The sequence below is a fragment of the Motacilla alba genome, chromosome 1A, assembly GCF_015832195.1.
Source record: "Motacilla alba alba isolate MOTALB_02 chromosome 1A, Motacilla_alba_V1.0_pri, whole genome shotgun sequence".
NCBI classification, from domain to species: Eukaryota; Metazoa; Chordata; class Aves; order Passeriformes; family Motacillidae; genus Motacilla; species Motacilla alba.
The window spans coordinates 6,030,453-6,052,007 of NC_052031.1; the positions used below are offsets into that span (position 1 = coordinate 6,030,453).

The 21,555-nt window shown below is 39.0% G+C and overlaps 1 protein-coding gene across 14 annotated transcripts in view; it reads left to right on the forward strand.

Annotated features, from left to right (window-relative positions):
* The window catches only part of CELF2 (CUGBP Elav-like family member 2), a 543,235-nt gene that overhangs the window by 494,371 nt on the left and 27,309 nt on the right, over nucleotides 1-21,555 (forward strand). For all 14 annotated transcript variants that reach the window (XM_038154615.1, XM_038154614.1, XM_038154616.1 and 11 more), the window contains 2 exons: nucleotides 22-85; nucleotides 9,931-10,065. In XM_038154615.1, the coding sequence (XP_038010543.1) occupies nucleotides 22-85; nucleotides 9,931-10,065 (199 nt within the window). The remainder of the gene's footprint in view (nucleotides 1-21; nucleotides 86-9,930; nucleotides 10,066-21,555) is intronic.

The following is a 21,555-nucleotide window of genomic DNA, read 5'->3' on the forward strand; positions in this document are numbered from 1 at the left end:
TGTTGTGTTGTTCATTTGCAGCTCCTGCAGCAAGCAACTTCCTCCAGTAACTTGGGTGCCTTCAGCGGCATTCAGCAAATGGCCGGTGAGTTAAAAACCCTTTCATTTTGCTCCTGCTATGTTTTGTGTTCTTAAGCTATTGAATTCTGTACCTCTAATAATCACACTGTCAGGGGGTGGGGGGGCGTGTTGTGTATTAAGTGTGGCAGATCTATTGGCAGGGGACAGCTCACGGTTCAGCATCAATAAAAACACTTTCACCCCTCTTTCAGAACTGAAATTAAACCCAGTGCTCCCAGGTTGTGCAAACAGTTTGTCTTGCATTAGTCACCTGCCATTTGGCCAAAGTAACCAATTGTAAATTGCAGGAGAGCTCTTAGTCCCTGCAGCCGTATCCTGCCCTATGAAAAGTGTCAGGAAACCAACAGCAGGATTACATTCTAATTTCCAGTGAGATTTCTGTGTCCTGAAAAATCAAATTAATGGCAGCCCTCAAACATTTTAATAATATGTGGTGAGGAAAAATGTTCTGACCTTTTTAATGAAACCCAAGATTACAGGCCTACCTTCAGTATGAATTTTCAGGCTCCTTTTATAATCACAGAAAATTAACTGGGTGCCTTTTTGACTTTGGAACCCTAGTTGGCAAAATTACACAACAGAGATTTTATGTAAAAGTATAATCTTCAGTCTGGAGGAAAAAAAGAAAGAAAGAAAAGGGGAAAAAAGAATCAAAGTGTGAGCGGATTTGAAAGCCAGCTAGTTGGAGCGTTTCTTAGTAATGAGCTGTGTGCCAGTAGTAACTGATGTGTAGTGATTAGCAAAAGGTCATTCCCACTGTGTGACCTACCATGCTGATAGCCTAACTTAACATGATGCTAGAGAAGGCAGCATGTGCAGTAAATCAGAGCACAGATGCACATTATGCCTGCCGTGAGGAACTGTTAAAAAGCTTTTTTTTTTTTTTCTTGTTACAGGAAAAAAAAAAAGAAAGAATCACAAAACCCCTAAATTGCTACATTAGTTTATTTTAATCATGAGCCCGCTGAATCAATGAAATACAACATTACGCTTGCTTCATCATCTCAAAACAAGGGCTAAAATATTCAGAAGTCTTTATGAGCGCCATTTCTCATTCTTTTTTTAATCCTGATATTTTGCTGCTTCTGGTTCTGCTTTGAAGGAAGCCTGAAATACTTTAACAAGTATATATATACCACACTGTATAGCTATACCCCACAGGTATTCTTTGCTCAATCGTTATATTATGCCATTATTGCAGTGACATCAGAGAATAATGTGAACCTGCTGTCTGACAATATAAATTGGCCTACAGATGACAATATCTCTGAATTATTCTCTCTTCCTCAGAGCTGCTGGCAGTGCTTGCTGGTTCTATTATGTTACTCTTGCAATCTAGCGTTTCTTCCATCAAAATAATGTATCTTAATATGATAAACAGAACAGAGCAGTTCAGCAACAGTTCTATACTTGGGAATTTTGGAAGTGGTTTTGAGCTCAAAGATTGTGTTTTAATGTTTTCATATTTGGTTAGGTCTACAAAAAGGAAAGAATTGGGACACTGAGGAAAAATAATGTGATATCCATCACATTATGTGCACCTTAGAAGTTTTTGTTGCCTATTTCTCACTGTTAGTGTAGATTCAGCTTTGTTTTCAAGAACTGTGTTGAAACTAAGGATTTTATTCAAGTATTTCCAGGATGGGCTTTCAATCCAGGATGTGATTTATTCTCTGAAAATCATATGGTCTTCAGACTGAAAGGAAATCATCTTAAGAAATCATAGTGGCACGTCATTGTTACTCGAGGGATATACCTTTTTCAACTGCAAATTAGATTGCTAATGCACTCATCTATGGGACAATTTAATAACTGACTGTCTCTCTTGGAAAAAAATGTATTTTATATCTTATATTCATGTTATCAAAACAGCTTGAAGTTTACTCCTTTCCCAAAAACATGTGATTCATAAATCTTTATGTTCAAGATAAAATTAGTGATAAAAAATTGCTCTCCAAGCTGCATCTCTACATGAAAATGCCAAAGAGTAAGCACTCTTTCATTGTTAGAACTGAGAGTTCATGTCCTCTCCTTGGAAATCAGGCAGTACTATGTCATGCAGTGCATCTGGTATTAACAATTTGTATATTATGTTTTGTGAAAGGAATAGAAAGTACTCCTGTGTCTGCAGCAAGAGCTTGCATTACCAGCCGAAGCTATCTTTGAACATTTGTGAAGGCCTAGAGTTTTTTAACTTAAACTGTACAGGTTCATTTCACAAAAAAGAATCAAATATGTAATTCCATATTGCATGTAGTTTGCCTATTAATATAACATTTCAAAGTGAGGAATAAAATCCAGACACAATTGAGTGAGGTGCTAAAGAAGATCCGTCATTGCAGCTTTCAAGTTCTTTGAACTTTGTGTTTGAGGGGTGCAACTTTTATCCTTGAAGTCGATGGGTGTGCTTACCACGTAATTCAGACACTAAAACTTTGATCAAAAGCCACACGAGCCATTGAAATTCCACCCTCACTTCCATGTCAGGGCTCTAACATCTCTTTTGTGCTTAAATCTTGATGAAGTCACGGTTTGCTACATTAGGACTTCTGATATAGCTGCCCCCATGTACAAAATTAGAGCCCTTTGGATCTGCAAGTGTTTATTTGTGCTGCTAAAGCTTCTGCTGTCTCTGTACAGAACAGAAGTGGCACAGCACACACCCCACTGCACATGTGAAGAGTTATTTGCTATGCTCAGTATATTATTTCTTAAATCAAAGCAATTTTCTTTGCTAGCAGAGCAAAGACACTGCTCTTCAGTGTGCAGTTTTAAATTCCCTTCCCCTAATACCATGCCTCAGACTGGTTAAAGTAGTTCTAACATTGCAAAAGCAGTGCTTCTTTGATTTCGGTGTAGGGAGTGGGATTTTTAGGTGTTTGTGATTGAAGAGTATTGGAGTTTACATGTTTGTTTGTGTGTTTGTTTGCTTGTAAGCTGGGAATACTGTCCAAAGAAAAAATGGGGATTTTTCTCAAGAACTCGCTAACATACAGATATTAATCACTCAGCACCAGGTCTAAAAGTGAACACTGTTCTTGCTGTAGCAGCCAGCTGACCCTGCCATACATTCAGTGTCGTGTGAAGTCCAAGCAAATCATGAAACTGGTTTAACAAAAATTTGAGACCCTGAAATTTGAGAGACAAAAAGCTGTAGCTTGCCATTTAGCTTTCCAAGCTTTAAGGTTCCATGCCTAATTCTGCAGTTTAGTTTTATCTCATTTCTATAGAAAAATGAGATTTTCATAAAGTCATTCTACTTCATGAGTCAAGCCAAAGAAAACAATGTAATATTTTGAGACTGGTAATAAAGTTGGGAGAGCTGGCAGTGGTGCCTTTGGTATTACAGTAATCCCCTGTCTTGATTACAGGCTCTAATTCTACCTTGCCAAAGTCTGCTTCATTGTCCTGTTTAAAACATGCAAGGACATGCATCCTTACGAGTGTATTTCATAGTGAGCACTTCCTCACTTTTCCTCCCCTTCTCTGATATCTTCTAATCCTTATGCTAATTTAAAGGCAGTGTTTCTTCTCATGTTTTTCCTCTCATGTGTTTCCTCTCCAGCTTCAGTGTCTAGCCTGCATTTTGTCTTCGGGGAAGGCTAATAATATGAATGAATTAATAATATGATGAATTCCATTATGTAGTTTGATTGTCTTACTTTAAAAGACAATGTAAGCTACATTAAACACTAGCAACCTTTCAAGCAAGCAAAAATTCCTCCTTCAAATACATACAAATTGCATGGGAAGCTTAGTTCAAAGGAAATTGATGTTACTTGAATGCTTCAATTGAATTTGGCTGGCACTAGAGCTGGTCCTAAAAGCTGCAGTTATTTAAGCCAACCTGCCTGTTTAAGAGCTTGGGAATTACAATACAGATAGTGTAAAAGGAAGTTTACTATTGCTAGGATGATTGTAGAAAATATTTCAGTGTTTTCACTATTTAAACAATGTACAGTCTAGGAAAATTTTCTACAATCCGTTAATGTCAAATGTTTTGGCAGGAGCTAATATTGGTTCATACAGCAATATTTTTTTATGTGTGACCATTCCAGACATAAAAAAGTATAGTACTTATAAAAGACACAAAGGGCTTCTCTTAGTTTCATTGAATAGACCGTGTATTTTGCTTTCTGAAGTTATACAGGAGGAGAAACCATGGATTTTTCTTTTTCTTTCAGGTCCTAAGCCCTCTGCAGGTGGGACTTTTTATATTTTTCCAATGTATATATTTTTCCAGTGCTGTCCAAGTTTTCTCACAGTTTGGTTGCATTTTGGGTTGAACTTCTGGCCCTTTCTGAGCCCTGCTCTATCCATTCCACCCTTCTTCCACTACCCAAGCCAGATTTCCTCCTGTTGCAGAGTCTGTAGGAGCAGATGGGTGAGAGAAAGTCTGCGAGGTTCTGCTTTCTGAATATTTTCCTCTAATTGTTGGACTGGCTCAGTGGATCTGGAGGGACCAGTTGGAAGCCAGGACCATCTGCACAAAAGCTCTATACTTTTGCATTGGCCAAAGGATCCTTTATATCCTCTGACTCTTCCATGGCTTCATTCCAGCAAAGCCATACAGAAGGAGGATTTCTCCTGCTATGACCTCTTTAGGGATATCATATTAAAAGTAAAGGTCACTGAGAAACTGTTTCCAGCTCAAGGGAGATAGCTGTTTCTTAAAGATAACTACCAGTTTTGAAAATGTTGACCTCAGGGACCAAAAACATTCAGCTTTGGTAACACTAATTCCATTGAAAGTCCTAGTTATATTAACACATAAAATTAGCTTTTTTTTCCCCCTCTTCTAACTAATAAATTAAACAACTCTGTTTAGCATTTTCAGAGAGACAGAGTTTGCAGCAATTGAGCCTGTTCACAATCCACACATTGCTTCTTCTCAGAGGAGAAGGAGAGGCACCTTGAGAGGAAAACGTGGTGCTCAGCAGTTAGGAGATGTGCTTATTCAGGTGATAAAAGTGCACGATGTGCAAGTTTGGCCAAGCCTGGGCACAATATCTGTAGCTCTGTGTGGGCTTTCCATAACCAGCAAATGGAGAGTGAGGGGCATTTTTATTGCCTTAGCCCCTCTGTGGATGGAATTCATCCCACTGAGCCTCAGTAGTTTGGAAAGTAGGCATCCCGTCTCCCTGCAATGTCAGTGAGGAGGAAGTCACTCCCAGGTGATGATTCATCCTACCAAGGCTGGGGTTTATCTATTGTATGGATATTAGGAAAATACTACATTTACTAGGAAGAAATTCTTCGCTGTGAAGGAGGTGAGGCCCTGGCACAGGTTGCCCAGAGAGCTATGAATGCCGCATCCCTGGAAGTGTTCAAGGCCAGGTGGGATAGAGCTTGGAGCAACCTGGTCTAGTGAAAGATGTCCCTTGAAAGGTGGGCTTTGGGTTTGGAGCAACCTGGACTAATGGAAAGAGGCCCTGCCCATAGCAGGGAGGGTGGAACTAGATGGTCTTTATGGTCTCTTCCAACCCAAATGTTCTATGAGTCAATGGTTCTATGATTCTCTTTTAGGATCAGATTATTTCATTACCCTCTCTCTCTTTTTTGACTATAGCAATAGCCTGAGTGAGTAACTTTTTCTTGGACAAAGTTAGATCAGATGAATCCTTCTCACTAGGACTGAAGAAGTTGTAATGGACAAAACCACCTTTCTTGCCAGAATGTGTTCAGAGCATGTATAACCTGAAAATGGGCTAAAATCCTACATAAGTCAACAAATGGCTGAAGGGGTGTTGGAATTAGGTGATCCTTAAGGTCTCTTCCAGCTCAAACCATTCAATGATTCTGTGAACCTGCAGTCAGATTTAAGCATGTGCTCTTAAAATACAGGGCAGAATCAATTGTGGACTTAAAAGTTGTTTTAAGGGCTTTGCTCAATCAAACAGTAACTGGTCAGGCTACCTCAAGCACTTTTCAGATAAGCAGCTTTTCTAAAAGTAGCCACAGAATATATATGGTTTGATGGAGGTGGCACTTAGATCTCCTGTTTTAATTCTTAGAATATTGCTGGAATAGCCTCACCCTCCACACCTTTATACACATTTTACCATCAGCATCCAAAGTGGCTGATGTCAGTGTTAGCAAACAGTTGCTTTTCAGCCTGGAGATGATACATTTTACCTTAATCCACATTTTTTTTAAGCTGCAGCCAGGATTTAATTCAGGTGGAATAAATCCTAATAATTGAGAAGGATAAAATTTCCAAAGTAAAGGAAGTCAAGTCAGTGGGAACTGCTTATGAGTGATCAGATTTGGTTCTGATAATCACCACTGACTTTGAAACTCTCCATGCATACTGTGCCACTCACTGTAGCTGGTGCCTTCCTTTTTTTGGAATTTGTGCAGTAAGCAAATCTCAGCTATTTTCTAATGTGATTTTTATTATGGTTTTAGAAACCCAAGAGCTGATGAGGCCTAAGAAGTCTTGAGGAACGGCTTGTGACTCTGTTCCCTCCTCTACAAATACCCAATAATTCCAAATTTACAGTTATCACAGGAGAAAAGCTGCAGTGACTGAAACGAGGCAAATTACTTCATTGTATGAAAGTTTGTGTCAGAGGCAGCACAAGAAGTTGTAAAATGTAAATCTCGTGCTCTCAAATTTCCCCGTGTTTTCACAGAACTGCATCTGTGACTGTGCAGCACTACAAAAATTTCCTGTGAATGTGCTAATAGGCCTTATGAGAATGTTCTATCACCATCCATCTGTCACTTTTTAACAGGCCTGATTGGCAAGCACTTGTAACAACTGACATCTGTTCTCGCTTATTGATATGTAGATTTATGGTAATTGCTGTGAACAATAAGACACAAAATTACCTAAGGTGAACATTAAATTAAATTTTCATGCCCCTATCCTTATAAATAATTTTTTTAAAATCTTAAGTTTCAAGCAAGGCATACTGTGCATCTGTTTTGTACATAATTTAATTGTTTTTTTAATCTGCCAAATAACAAAATGAAAGTTGAATTTCTTTGGGATCTTGAATATTTGCCAAGCTGATAGCACATTGGTAAATACATGTTATTAAAAATGGAATCAAACTGTATTGTGAATCTGGGTTTTTAATCATTTCCCTTTAATTCCCAACATTGTCTCCATCATGAAGATCAAGAGTTATTCCTTACCCAGAAGGGTTTTTTTTTTTTTCCTCTACAGGAAGATATTCATTTTTCATGTGCAGCTCTGCCTATGAGGCTGTTCCTCAGCGTTAAGCAATTTGCATTTCTTCAGAGAGAGGTGCATTTGCTGAGTGAGCAGCACTTTCAAGTAAAATCCATCTACTCATTTGCTGTCCAGCTCTGTTGTGGCTTTTGGGACTGTTTTGAAAAAAACTGCAGGATGTGAAATGTGTGAAGAGTGTGTGTGAAAGAGGAGAGAATGAAAGAGCAGATTCATCCCACAGAACTGCAGAACTGTACTTTAGCTGAGGTTCAATTGAACCAAAACTCCCCATTTAAAAGCAAAGTACTTCTGGGGTCTGGGACTTCAGAGCATTTGGTTTCCCTCCTCCAAATTTGTCCAAGTGAATGGGATGTTGACACTCCTGACAAGTTGATGGGAGAAACCAATAAAGAGGGAGCAGAGATGGTAAAATGCCTGGGGAATGTGAAACAGTGATGACAGGACTTATTTTTCAGATGTTTGAGCAGACAGAGGATCTTAAAGAAGATGCATATTAAGTGATAAAAGTGTTGACAAAATGGGCTCTAGAGTTTCCTGGGTGACAGTGTGTGCCATGAGCCCTTGCTGACAATCACATTTGGGTGCTCAGTTCAGTGGGGGTCTTTGCTGTCCTTCTCTTACTCATGTGTCAACAGCCAGCAGGTTTTTCTCCTGCAGACACCCAAGCTGACACTTTATAACACCTGCAGGTTGTTTTGTGGCCAGTGTTTTACAGTCACTGCTACAGTAAAACAAATTGGGTGAGGAGCTAACTTCATCCCCACCAAGCTCTTGTTCATTCATCTTCTTTGGGCATTGAAACTCATTTGCCAAATTGATGAGTTCCTCCTGTGCTTGTTTAAAAAAAGAAAAAAAGTTTTTGTGGACTGAGGCAATGATGGTATTTGTTTTGCATCCACAGAGGTGCAAGGGTCATTCATGAGTGCAGAGACAGCAGTTGTCTGCTGAGCTGCCTGTTGACCTTGTCTGGCCTAGGCTGTCCTCTAGAATGATTCTGTATTCATCACAATTATTTAATCCTACCATGTATACCATTTAAAAGTCCAAAGGAACCCTCACACACAGAAGAAGTATAAGGTGGTTATGACTGATTCTTTTGATGAATAACTAAAAAGTGGGTGATAGAAAGCCATTCCTCTGGAGTAGAGCAACCCACTGTGTTGCCAAATCCTTGTTACAGGATGGCACGAAAATACAGCCTCAGTGAAGATCAGCAGTGTTTGCTGGATATTCTTTGCTGAATTACTTATTCTCCTTAGGAAACAGGAAGGTAAATTATAATTAAGGACCAATATCAGTCCAGGATGAAAATGAATTCCATATCTCATTTTAAGGGTTACTGATTGCTTTGTTTGCAAAGATTTGGGTCCCAGTCTTTTCCATCCCCAAAATCTTTGTTTGCAATAGTCTGCAGTCTTATTATCAAAGCAAGATAATTCTTTGGTGGGGAAAAAAATACTTTCACCCAAGGCAAGCCAGTAAGTCAGACAAGTAGCTAAAAAAAAAATAAAACTATGTTGTTTGCATACATGTGAACTGTGTCTTGCAAAATAGTTGACTTAGTAATGTTTGAGAGAAGCCTTATATTTTAAGATGGTCTTTAGCCTCCAAAAGAAACCTTAGAGAGGCTGGGTCATGTAATTTCTCCAAGTGTCCTATTCCAGTTCCAGACTATGAATTGGTGTATCTTGGATCAACTAAAATCTAAACTCCCACCATTGCAACGGTGCCATTTTCAGAAACACCAACATCTGAACTGAATTTGAGACACCCACATTAGAACCTCAGTCAAATTAGGTGCTCAACTGAGGCCTGACCTGCCTGTTGGAACACGCTATATTTAAATTTGGGGCTTTATTCAGAAATAGATGTTTATATAAAGGTTCAATTCACAGTCCCTAATGCTGTGACAGTGAGAATTCCTCTTTATGGAGATTATTGATGGTACTGACCTGAGTCTGCAATACTTGTGTTTGAAAGTAGTATCACTCTCCATTATTGCAGGAGTTCTGAATTCCTAGAAAGTATCTCTCCTTCACTGCATTTTTTTTCTTCTCAAACATACTTCCCAAGTATTGTATTTAAACTCTCTTTTTTTTTCATTTTGTCCAAGTTGTTGTTAAGCTCCTCTGTTTGAAATACAAAGTGTGAAGGGAGAAATACTATCTCTTGTAGGCAAACTAACGTTCAGAAAAAATCAGACAAGTTTCTAGGCATTCAAACTGGGAAACATGGGAAACAAATTTTATTCATCCCAATTATATGACCCTGTCCTGAATGTGTTTTAAATGCTAGTTATCTTCTTTATATCCCCCATTGTGGCAGCAAATAATATTGTGCTTGGGCTTCACACAGAGTTTAAATGACTTTTAATTCTACACTTCCCTTAAAAGAGGCACAAACCAGGTTTAATTTTCCTCAAGTATAGGCTGGTGTCTTTTGTGCATTCTCTCAACTGCAAGGTAGAGAGATGAGAAATATTCCTCAGGAACTCTAAGAGGTGGTTTGAGGTTAAAGATGTTTTGGGAATGAAAAGAATCGAGTTTATTGGCAAGGTACACCCCAAGCTCCATGACCATTGAAAATATCACTTTTTGATGATGATGATGATTACCTGTTTTAATTAACTCTATTGCTTCTCCACATAGGCATGAACGCTTTACAATTGCAGAATTTGGCAACTTTAGCAGCCGCAGCAGCCGCCGCCCAGACCTCAGCTACCACCACCAATGCAAACCCTCTCTCCACAACGACTGGTGCTCTGGGAGCCCTCACAAGTCCTGGTAAGAGCAGAGTGCCTGCTTCCAACACACCAACATGGCAGTTGAGGGCAAGGTGGTAGTTAAAATGCTGGTTCCTTGTTGTGTCATAAGTTCCGTGCTTGTGTAAATTGTGAAGAACCTTTAACAGCTGAATACATCTTTGTTGCTGTTATTTTCAAGCAAATAACTGCTTTTTCAAGTGGTCCAATGTGGGAATGGTCGCCTTTCCAGATTCATTTCAGGGGCCATTAAAGCCTAACAGACCCATCTTAAAAAACTCTGCGTGAAAATTACAATTGCATGGGAAACTAAAGATAAAATTAACTTCTCACAAAGAATTCAGAACATGACCAAATTCTTCCCATCCAAAAGAAAATCAGCTGAGGTGGTTCTTTTTATCCCCAAGATACTGATCTTTGATTCCCATCACACGCAAGTACTGCCTTTACCCCTCAAGAATTTTTGTGAAGTCCTTTTTTTTTTTTTCCTTTTTCTTGCTGGATCTCAATTGAGCTTTCTTCTTTACTTTCTGAGTATACAGTTACAGAAGTGATATCAGATGCACAAGGAATACACAGCCAGATTCTGACTTCATTATGGGGGCAAAAGGGACACGATAAGAGGTGGAAATGCCTCCATGACCACCATGTGGATTTCCAGACATGCATGTCTGATGTCTCCAAAGCCCTAGAGAGAAACTGGGGCAAATTCAGGCTTAGGTAACACTTTAGAATTTCTAGAATCCACAGAGAGAAATGTTGATTCAGTGTAGTTACTCTGGGTTTACAGTGATAGAGCTGAGTAGAGAATTCGGCCACTTATTGTTACATAAAGGCTGCAGGGTGTAATTATTTGCATCATGAAGTGTGTTTATTGCTGTTCTAAAAAACATTCATATTATTTTAGACACCACTAAAGAACATTTGTGTTTAATCTTGTTTAAGTGTGTATTTATCCCCCATGAAAAAGTAATTCATGGCAGACTGAGCTCATCAGTAAGGAAAACAGTCTTCACTGCAAAAAAGAACTGGGACTGAGTGTGGTATTGGGTCTTAGTGCTGGCCAGGGCTCCCATTATGCTACAGTTTTATTGTTTGTTTGGGACAGAGGTTAAATTTAAAGAAGCTTGGCTAGTACTAAGTCTGTGTAGAATTTTCTTGTTTCTGTCATGAGCCTCATTTTGACCTAAAAATAATATTCATTAGCAACATCTCTGAGAAGCAGGTTGGGTGAAAATAATTTTAGTTTGCTGGTGTGATTTTTTTTTTTTTTTTTAAACCTGAGCAATCTCTTCCCTCTGTCCTGGAGCTGGGACTTAGCACTTTGCAAAAGGCTTCTCCCAGTGTCAGTGTTTCCATGTTACACCTGTCTAAATGCCACCCATTTATAGAAGCAGAAATGTTGCATTTCATGCACACTCTGTGATATCTCTGCAGTTTAGCTGATAAATGTCTGAGCAGCCTTGTCCTCCCAAGACACACACAACAGATCTTGACCCATACTGACACGAGCTCCCAGGGCAGCTCAGTGCACTGCACTGTGGTGCAGAGGGGCTGGAAATTAGCTTCCTTTTTCTTTGCTGCTCTGCAGCACCATGGCACCAGAATATTCCCGTTGTGCACTTTGTACACACAGAACTTGGATTTAGCCTTAAGGGCCACATTTCTCTCCTCCCCTCTCCAACACAGTCTTCTGATCCAGCCTGTCTGACTTGCTGTTCCCTTTTAACCTGATCTTGAGGCTCCTTGAGTACCTTGGAGGTTGTTTTATCTGATGTCCAGGTCTGCAGAGGCCCGTGGTAGACAGGTGCTTCCACTGGGCTGGGTAGACATATCTTTGGGGTAACTAGAGCTTCCTATTGCTCTGGGTGGTATTGGAGAGCAGATACCAAGGGTTTTTCCAAAGAGGTTAATGATTCTGGCTAGCACATTGAACTTGTGTTATTTTCAAAAAATTCTGGGTATTTAGCCTTTCAAATAGTGTCTTCAGAATGCCAATTGCCTTTGAAAGTCTTATAGATGGCACCTGTACTCAGGCGTTTCTAATACTAGCTTGAAAAATCTCTAATAGGTCCACTGACCTACTTATGTTGCACAACCAACCTAAAATCAAGCCTTGTTAAAGTGTTCTTCAGTTTAACCTTCCTTATCTGGTTCCACATTCTCCACCCTATTACATATTTTGTAAACCTGAGCAATATCTTCAATGATTCGTCTCTGCTCCATGGAAAATGAATTTAGTTTGATAAAGCTTTTCATAGTAGCTCAAAGTGTTTCCACTAAAACTTGAAATATGTTGGCAGAAAACATTTAAATCTGCCTTTCAATGTGTGGATGTTTGGAGGCCTTAAGGGTATTTTTTTGGTCTAGTTTTCCTTTAATAGAACACTTCAGCTTGTTGTGTTTCATAAGTGTAAATTATTTTGTCTGATTTCAAAGCCTGCACTAAGTCCAGGAAGAAATGTTTGCATCTCTCCAGATAATGCATCAAATTAATATTTTTCAGTTGAGAAAACAGCCCACATTTGTGGCAGTGCAAAGGTACATGCTTAAATTTAATCCTTTTCTTGATGTTGTTAAAGGCAAAATACTGCACAGAATGGAGATGGGCATAAGTGCCTGCTTGCAGTATGCCTTGAACCATGGCAGACACAAAAATCATATCCATGTTTCTAGCCAGATATATCTCCCCTGAAAATCCCCCCTGAATCAATCTTTTACCAAGACCTCTTGTTCTCTCCTTTGTAAACACGAGTCATAAGAGCCCCAAAAGATGGTTGTTTCAGCTAAAATTCAACTTGAAGCTTAATTTTACATTGATAAGATTTAGCAACCATCAGTGCACCACACTAGTACAGAGGAGACAGTGGTCAGGCCAACTTCAGTGCACTGGCAACACAGAAAAACAGGCCAGGAAGTGAGGAGCCAGTGGGACATCTGATATTTGAGGATTTCCAAACAAATTAAACTCCAATGATCTTTCTCCCATGCATTCTGACTAAACAGCTTTGACCGCAAGAGAGTCTAAGGACACTCATTCTCCTCCATGTGCTAAATACTTTCTCTTAAGCTTGAAAGAATTCAGAAAGAACAGAGACAATACAATCCCCCGAACTGTTAATTTTTTTATAATTGTAAATTTATAATTTCAATTTTGCATACCCATGGAAGTGTCTCCCTACAGCATTGTTAGAAATGATTTTTTAAAAGCCTTTGCTTAAAAAAACATGAAAGATTAAGCTTTCATTTTAGTAAAAATCCCCTCAGGCAATAAATAGGTTCTTTTGTCTCTTGGCCCTGGAAAAAAATTAAAATGGTTTAAATTGCCTATGGTTAAAGTAACTGTTTCTTGCAATTATCAGATGGTACTGAATAAAAATTAAAATGAAATCATGAAAGACTAAAAACCAGGTAAAGGCATATTATGTCTTTCATGAGTTTCTCATGGGTCTTTTGAAGACTCATTTAATCATCTTTCTTGTCTTTTATTTTGATATGATAATTGTTTCCTTTATTTACTTTAATCACCTCTATTTAGTTAATTAATTCTTCATTTTATTTTAATTTCACTTGCTTAGGATACTTTTTCTGTTTTAAAGACAGGTACCAGTACTATTTCATAGCGTTTTAAAGGCAGGTACCTGTAGCATTTCATAACATAAGGATTTGGGCTGGGGTAGCTTTTACCTAACTCCAGGTTTGCCTTATCCAGTTTGTCTCAGTTCCTTTTGGGTGGGAACCTGGAAGTTTCCATTTCTTGTTAACTGGGAAGGGATTTTGGAGGGACTATCTCAACTGTGGTTATCCACACTGTAAATATCCCAGTTTGGACTGGATGAATCCCAGCTGAGTGTCAGGAACCTTATTCTCTCCTCCAGAGGCTGTCCTTGACACATCCTGTGAATGGATCATGGAGCAAAGAGCTTGCAGGGAGGATGCTGCTCCAGAGCCTGCAGAGATGCAGGGTTCATTCAGGGGGTGGTGGGAATGCCTGGAGGTGCATGTGAAGGAGGGGCATATAAGCTCAGAATCAAAGTATCTGTCTCTAACACTGTCTGACATTAAATTTCCCTCAGTTGACCCACTACCCTAATTTTCCCAGGAGTAATAACGTGTGTTCTGACTGTCCCGGGTGGTACAGGGCTAATACAGCACTGTAAAATGTGGACCACTCAGAGCAAGTTGCTGAAAGCCATGTCCAGTCAAGGTCTGAGTATCTCCAAGGATGGAGATTCCACAGCCACTGTGAGATCATTTCAATTTTGTTGGTTCAAATTCACACATAAGTGTTTGTTTCAGTAACCAGTAGGAAAGCCCTACTATGTGTAAATGAAGAGACAAAGCATCTAATTATATATCCAAATTTATCTGCATGCACATACACAATATAATTTCTGAGCTGTGGGGGGATAGAATTGCTAAACCAGAAGCTAATTCAGTTTCAGACCTAGAAGCCTTCTTTTTCCATGACATTTTCATGATTGTTTGATTCTCTAAGCTATTATTTATTCACACAGTTGAACTAGCTATTCATGCTTCAGTAAAAAACTCTTTAGGTTTATCTGCTATGTAAACTTAAGAGGAAATATTTGGGGGAAAAAATACTGATAGGGTAGAAAGTGAAAAAGTGATACTTCTTTCCTTTAATGATCTCTTAAAATCCAGCACAGCTTTTGTCATATTATGTCAGTATTCAGCCATTAACTCTTGTGCTGAAAAAAAAAATTCTCCTCAGCACAGAGGTCTAAAAATACTCATTTTCAGACAGATGCTGACATTGAAGAATAACAGCCCCAAAAAAGGGAGACTGTGAAGTATAGAATAAACTGAAAAAGAAAAAAAATTATACTGCCTTTCCTGTAAGAATTAATTCATTCTCTCCCTCTGGTCAAAGCAGAGAATTATAACTTATAGCTATCATCCGTGGCTCATTATTTTCTCTGCCTCCTAATCTAGTATGAAGATTGTCTTTGTTAGTTGAAGGTGTTCATGTTGTGAGCACAATTGTTGAAATGGTAGAGATTTTATAGAATATACAAGATGCTTCAGCTGAGAAGCAGTGAAGAATGTTCAAATAACCATTCTTAGAAGATTTGCTTTTTGTTCACTTCAGTACAAAACATTTTTCTCCGATCAGCGGCGCAAGGCTGCCACCATGACATTTTGTTAGAGGCCAGTGCACCCACTGAGATAGTTGTGATTTGCTTCCAGGATGATTCAAAAATAACCCTAGCAGTAGGTGTGTAGGAAGGTCTGACAGTTTGCTGAAGACTGAATTGAAGTAGATGTATCATGTTGGAAAAGATCAGTTTAAAATGCAGAATGGCACTCGTTGTGCTGTAGTACAAATTGATTATTTTTCTGCCATTTCATGTGGAATTAATGCATGTTCCATTATTGTAAAATCATTTAAAATAAGCTTTATTAGTTTTGAAGAACATAGAAAACTTCCCTAGAATAATTTTCATTATTTTCAGGATAAAGATACAGTGATAAATGTAAGACATGGCTTAAATAAAGGTTTTAAAATACAGTGTATGTACAGTGCACACACTTAACCCAAGCATATGTTTTTAAATTTTGTATTTAAGTCCAGGTATATAAATAGCATTGTTACCTTAGTTCTTGGAGGACAGAGCATTTCAATACCTTAACTCTGATCTCAGCACCAATATTTTAAAAGAATATGTTTTCAAGGAAGCTATGGAAGAAAACCTTGCCTTAGTATGCCCACATCCCAGTGCCTGTTACTGGACTGCATAGTTCAAGGAGATTTGTGGCAGGACAAGTGTATTTCTGAACTGTTGTGTGTCAGCTGGTCTTACACACCTGGTGTTAGATTTCTGAGTCTGTGGTTAGGCTCCTCAATCAGTGAGTTGATTTTGACTGCTCCAGAGATTATGCTACTTTTTGGAGATATATTGGTACTAAGCCCATCTGATTATTAGGCCACCCTGAAGGAGGCATGCAAGCACAAGTTGGAGCAAAAAATAGGAAAAGAGTCCCAGTAGAGTGGAAGGAGAGGTGATGGATTAATATGGAGCCTCACTGGAACAGCATGTCTCTCCCTGGTGTCCTCATTGATAAAATGAGCCAGTGATAACCTGAAGGATGCTGATGGCAGCAGACAGGCCACCAGTTCACTGGGATGACTTGTTGCATATTTGTCCCTTAAAATGTAACAGGTCTCTGTACATTCTCCTCTCAGAAGGGTTTCTGAGCAGGTGCATCAGTGAGTGCTGCCTGAAGGGTCCCAGGGATGTTCAGGCACTGAATGGGCTCAGGGTGGGCAGAACTGCTTTGTGAAGCAGTGTGAGGCTGCCTGACAACTGTCGGGGTCATTTTGGCAAAGCTCCCTGTTTTAGAATCAATATTATCAATTTATGAATTTTTGGCACAGAAGTCTCCAGCTGTTTCCTCACAATTCCACGAATACTAAAGGACAGAAACATGTGCATATTTTCAGTCAAGCATTGTGCTAGTTAATTTTTTTAGGTTTGTTTTTTTCTTTCAGGAAGCAGCATACAGTACTAAACCATGGATTAGTAGGATCTAATTCAACAGGAGACATGTTTGTTTTTTAAACATTATTACATTATCATCTTCCTAAAGTATTAAATCCATTGCCTTAGCACATTTCAGGATTTACTTTGCTTGCAGTATACAAATAACACGTATAATACATTATATTTTGTAAGTGTCTCTCTACCCCACTTCTAATCTCTATTTCAAGCTACAAGAATCCCAGTTTGTAAAAAATAGCTTTTTTTCTTTCTGTTGGAAGCACTATTTGAAGTTCATTCAGGGTTGCTTTCTACTAAAGAAAGATGATAGTATCAGCTTGCCTACACAGGTAGATATGTGAGCTTATATGTAATATATCTTACAAGCAGTTACAAGCCCAGAAAATGCTGCAGTTCATAATACCCAGGAAATAATGTAAATCTTAGAAAAACTCATGCATTTGAAGGAGGTTTCAACTACTGCCAACACTGTTCCTTTAATCCTATTGGATTGTGCTTTTGTCCATGGATACTTCTGGTCTGTTTACCCAAGGCAGTAAAATTATAGTTAATAATAAAAAATAATTATTTTTAAATCTTAATTTTATTCAACTTTTTATTATTATTAATATCTTAGTTGTTTTTAAATTCTCTCAGAAGAACTAGTTGCTTGGATATGGGGCTACTGAATTATTTTATGCAATGGCCAAACAAAAATATCTCCAACAACTGCATGAGTTTAAAACCAAGTAAAGTAAACCCTCAACTGCCTTTGCTGTTTGCAGAACAAAAATGTGTAATATGGATGAAAAGAACCAGTGTCACAGTGAACTCAGTATGACTTTACAAATGGTCTGCAAAGGACCTGGCTGAGTAATTTTACATGAGGCAAGATAATCCTCAAGTTCTGCAGCTGCCAGGGGTGAACAAGTGCATTTTGTGGATGTGCTATTGCAATAAGGCTGTGCTTGCACACCCCACTTAGAAACCCATCTGCCATGGAAATAATTACATGCACCTTCAGGGCTCATAACTCCTTTAACAACAAACTCAAATTTTCAATGTATGGTTTCGCTCATCTCTATTCTAAAATACCATGGATAAGACTCCTGAGTGTCTGAAGGAAACAAGTCTTTTAGAAACATTGTGTTGCAATGGAAAGACAAACACCTCCCAAGGACTGTTTACATTATCTTAAGACAGGTATATGAGAGAGGTGAAAAAGAAGATGAATCAGGCCAACCTCTCCTATGTACTAGAATTTGAATTGGCATATATGTATGTGGTAAGCACTTGTAGAACAAAAACTTGAATTACAGCCTTGAACTTTGCTGACACTCTTCTTTTTATTTCTTTTTTCTTTTTTCTTTCTTTTTTTTTTCATGGAGAGATGCTACTGCGTGTTTTTTGTCAATGCATAGTGCTGAAAGTGTGTCAAAGATGTTGCAGGCACACCAGGGGCCATGTGAAGGAACCTGTACTCCAGGCAGGAGATCCTGGCCTCCAGTAGAGCCTTCTTGATTTTAGATCAGAAGTTCTTCGGACAGTGATTTATAAGTGGCTCTATTCTGATGCAGCTCCACATGGAGGTCATTTCAGCACCAGGGCATGCATCTCAGAACAACAGCCTGCTCCAAATTGTGTGAGATAGCTGTAATAAACATGAGAGCACAGCTGGAAGTTCCCTGTAGAAATGGCTTTGATGTGAACTCAGTGGTGCTTCAATGAGCACAGCCGCAGCCCTTGGCCCCACTGAGTCCTAAGTGCTCAGCAATTCTTCTTTGTTTTCCTCATATTGTGGTGATTCAGTTTGATTTGATTTTGTTGAGAGTTACAGTTGGAAATATATGATGGTCAGCTATGAAGCTGAACTCAAGCCAGTTCATTTGTGCATTGTTATTCTGTTCCTGAGCCACTCTAATGTACTTCCCACCCAAAACCAAAGGTGACTTAACCATTGTGGTGCGCTGGGGAGACTGCACAGCGTGTTGCAGGCACAGTATTGAGGTACAGCTTGTAGTTTATGCTACAGGAAGATGGTCTTCCCTGAGAAATGCATTTCAACAGAACAGAAGCATCAGCGTGGAATTGGCCAAGAATATTGACTTGCTTTTTACTCTCTCCTTCTTTGTCTTCAAAACCTCATAGGAAAATGTGCCCTTAAACACCAAGAGTCACAAAACCAGCCTAGATTCACAAAGACATGTCCAATCAATAAACCCTTGCTTGTTCATATACCTTCTGCTAGATAGATAGGTTTGGAGGAAAATTATGGAACAGAGGACCAGAAAACAACAAAAATAACCAACTAATAAGTTTGTCTGCTGTACCTGTGGTACCTTTGTATGTTCTATTTTCTCCTCCTTCTTTGCACTGCTGTGGAAGGTCCATGGTGTAGACACTGTAATTTCATGACAAACATAAATGTCAAGTTAGGTGTTAACATAAGTGATTAAAATGAGTTTCCCTGATTTTCACTTTTCTCAAGCTTTCTTAGCTTTCAAAAACCCATGCAGTGCTGAATAGTATGGATTTATGAGCCTAAAGTTATTCTCCCGTTGTTGAAGGCCTTGGCTTCTGAATTTGCAAAGAATTTGAATGAATTGGTTCACCTCTTTATGTTTTCTGGTTTGGTTTTTTTTTTATTATTCTTGTAAAAGTCAGTGCTCACAAAGGACTTAATAAAATATAAACCTGTTTTCAGAAAGCCAGAACTAGAAGGATCACCATTGGGAAAGACTCCTTCCTCTCCTCTCCCTCTCTGTCATGCTTTCTCTCATTTGCACATACATGCACACAGATACAAAAAAGGGGCCAGATGTTGAGTGCATGGCGTTCTTCCTTCTTCCTTTGCTCACTGGTGCTTCTCTGTCCCTGTTCCTCGAGAAGAAATGGACAATCTTTCATGGGCACAGCTCACCTGTGAGTAATGAAGAAGCAGAGGGGCACTGACTTACTGGAGAAAGGCTGTGATATTGGTATATGTCTTTCTATTTTGTCATTCTTGTTTCCCCTGACTCTTTCTTGCTCTCTTGCTTTTCTAGTGCTCTTTCCCTGGAGTGCATCTGTCACTTTAATTTTATCCTATCCAAGCACAAGCAGAGCACTTAAACTTCCTAGAATCTTCCTTTTTGACATGTCAGACAGCACTTCCAATATACCAGGAAATGTGCAAATTTTTACTTCTTTCTCCATACCAATGACAATGTGTTTGTCAGAGGACCTTATGGAAAATACACCTCTCCAGACCAGGAAAATCTACCTCACCTTTGCCAAAATCTGCCCTGAGAAATAGAACCAGGGCCTGCTGGTACTGTTAGCAACAAGGAGGCCACCAGTCTGTGCAAGGGTGGATACTCAGATTGGCTGGAGATCACAGTAAAGGGCAGACAATTTAATGCCAATCACACATACTAGTTAGATCAGAATACTGATGAGCCCTAGTGAAAGGCCAACTGCATCTTCTTTTAGCAAAAATATTAAAATGCCCCCATTTCTCCCCCTCCCCCTCCAGATTCTCCACAAGAATAAATTAGAACTTGGAGGTGTGGTTATTATCACAGAATAATTAGACCCCATGGGATTAGAGACACTCAACGTTTGCTAATGCCCCTGGGTTGTGATTATCTAATAATGATGATGCCTCAGTCATTGCCTAATTATTCTTCCCCTTTAAAATGTACTGTCTTCTGCAGTCAGAGCCCGTAGGATGAGCTCATTTCAGCCAGAAACACCACTGCAAATTCCTGAGAGCAATGTCACACGGGCACCATGATTGACTTGCCCACTTCTCCCCCACACTGTGTTTATAATCCTCATTTCATAAACTCCAGCATTACTATATTTGAATCATTCCCCTTTTCCATAAGACATTTCATTTCTGTGTTTAGGAGAAAACTCTGTGGCCTCCATCTCTTCAAAACAACCAGTTGGGTTAGTGCTTCATAAAGATAGCACATCTTAATTGATTGACCTTAAATATACAAGATCAGATCTGTGCAGAATCCCTCCTAACCCCAGGTCAGTGTCCTGACTCCCATCTACATAAGAGCCTCCTACAGCTGGGTGCCATTCTCTGTTTAAGAGAGTACCACCACAAAACTAAGATAATATAAACCAAAGTCAGAAGCTTTGCACAGACTTTGTCCAACACAACAAAACTTTGTCCAATATCTTCCATTTTTCAGTCAGGCCAGCAGGTGTTCTTCATGTTTAGATACAGTTTTCAAGACACAGTTCCAAACCTCATTGGTTATTGCAACTAAAGATTAGAAAGAAAACAGAGAACGCAGCCTTAATCTGATTATCCTTAAATCCAGTGTTGTCTCTTAGCTTTATTATCCCTCTTGGACTAAGCAAGGGACAAAAGCATATTTTGTTTACTCAAGAGATTTTGTGTACTAAACAAAGATTTTAAATTCATCTGGCTAAAATTAGAGATTCCTACTTTGGGTTTAATATTTCTTTCTTTTTTGTCCTTATAATTCTTTTATAAACTCTTAACAATTTTTTTCTGTTGCCAACTGAGGACCTGTTAGAAATACTATTTTTTTAGTTTCTTTATTATGTCCCTTCCTTATATGATTTCTTTATAGCCTTTCTTTACATTATTCTACTGTGATTTTATTTTCTGTTGCACATTGCTGAATCTAAGAGAAATCTAAAACCTCAAGGAAAGATTCAAGGTCAGAACTTCTTTTGTTAGACGTAGGTTGGGCCCTAGAAACCTCACCCACACAGTGTAGTTATGGCAGCCTAGAACCAAAACCACAGAGGAGAGTTCAGTGGCATATTCAATGTCAACCTCTGTTTCTGTAAACAGACCCAAGAACAGAAACTGGTTCTACTGTTCAGTTTTCAACACATCTTCATCCTTCAGCCTTCTTTCATTCTCCTTGGTATGAGCTGACTTTCTCTACTTTTCTCCTACACTGCTCTAATTCCCATAGAATAATTGAGGTTGGAAGGTCAATTGGGTCTGTGGCCCAACTCCCTGCTCATGTGAGATC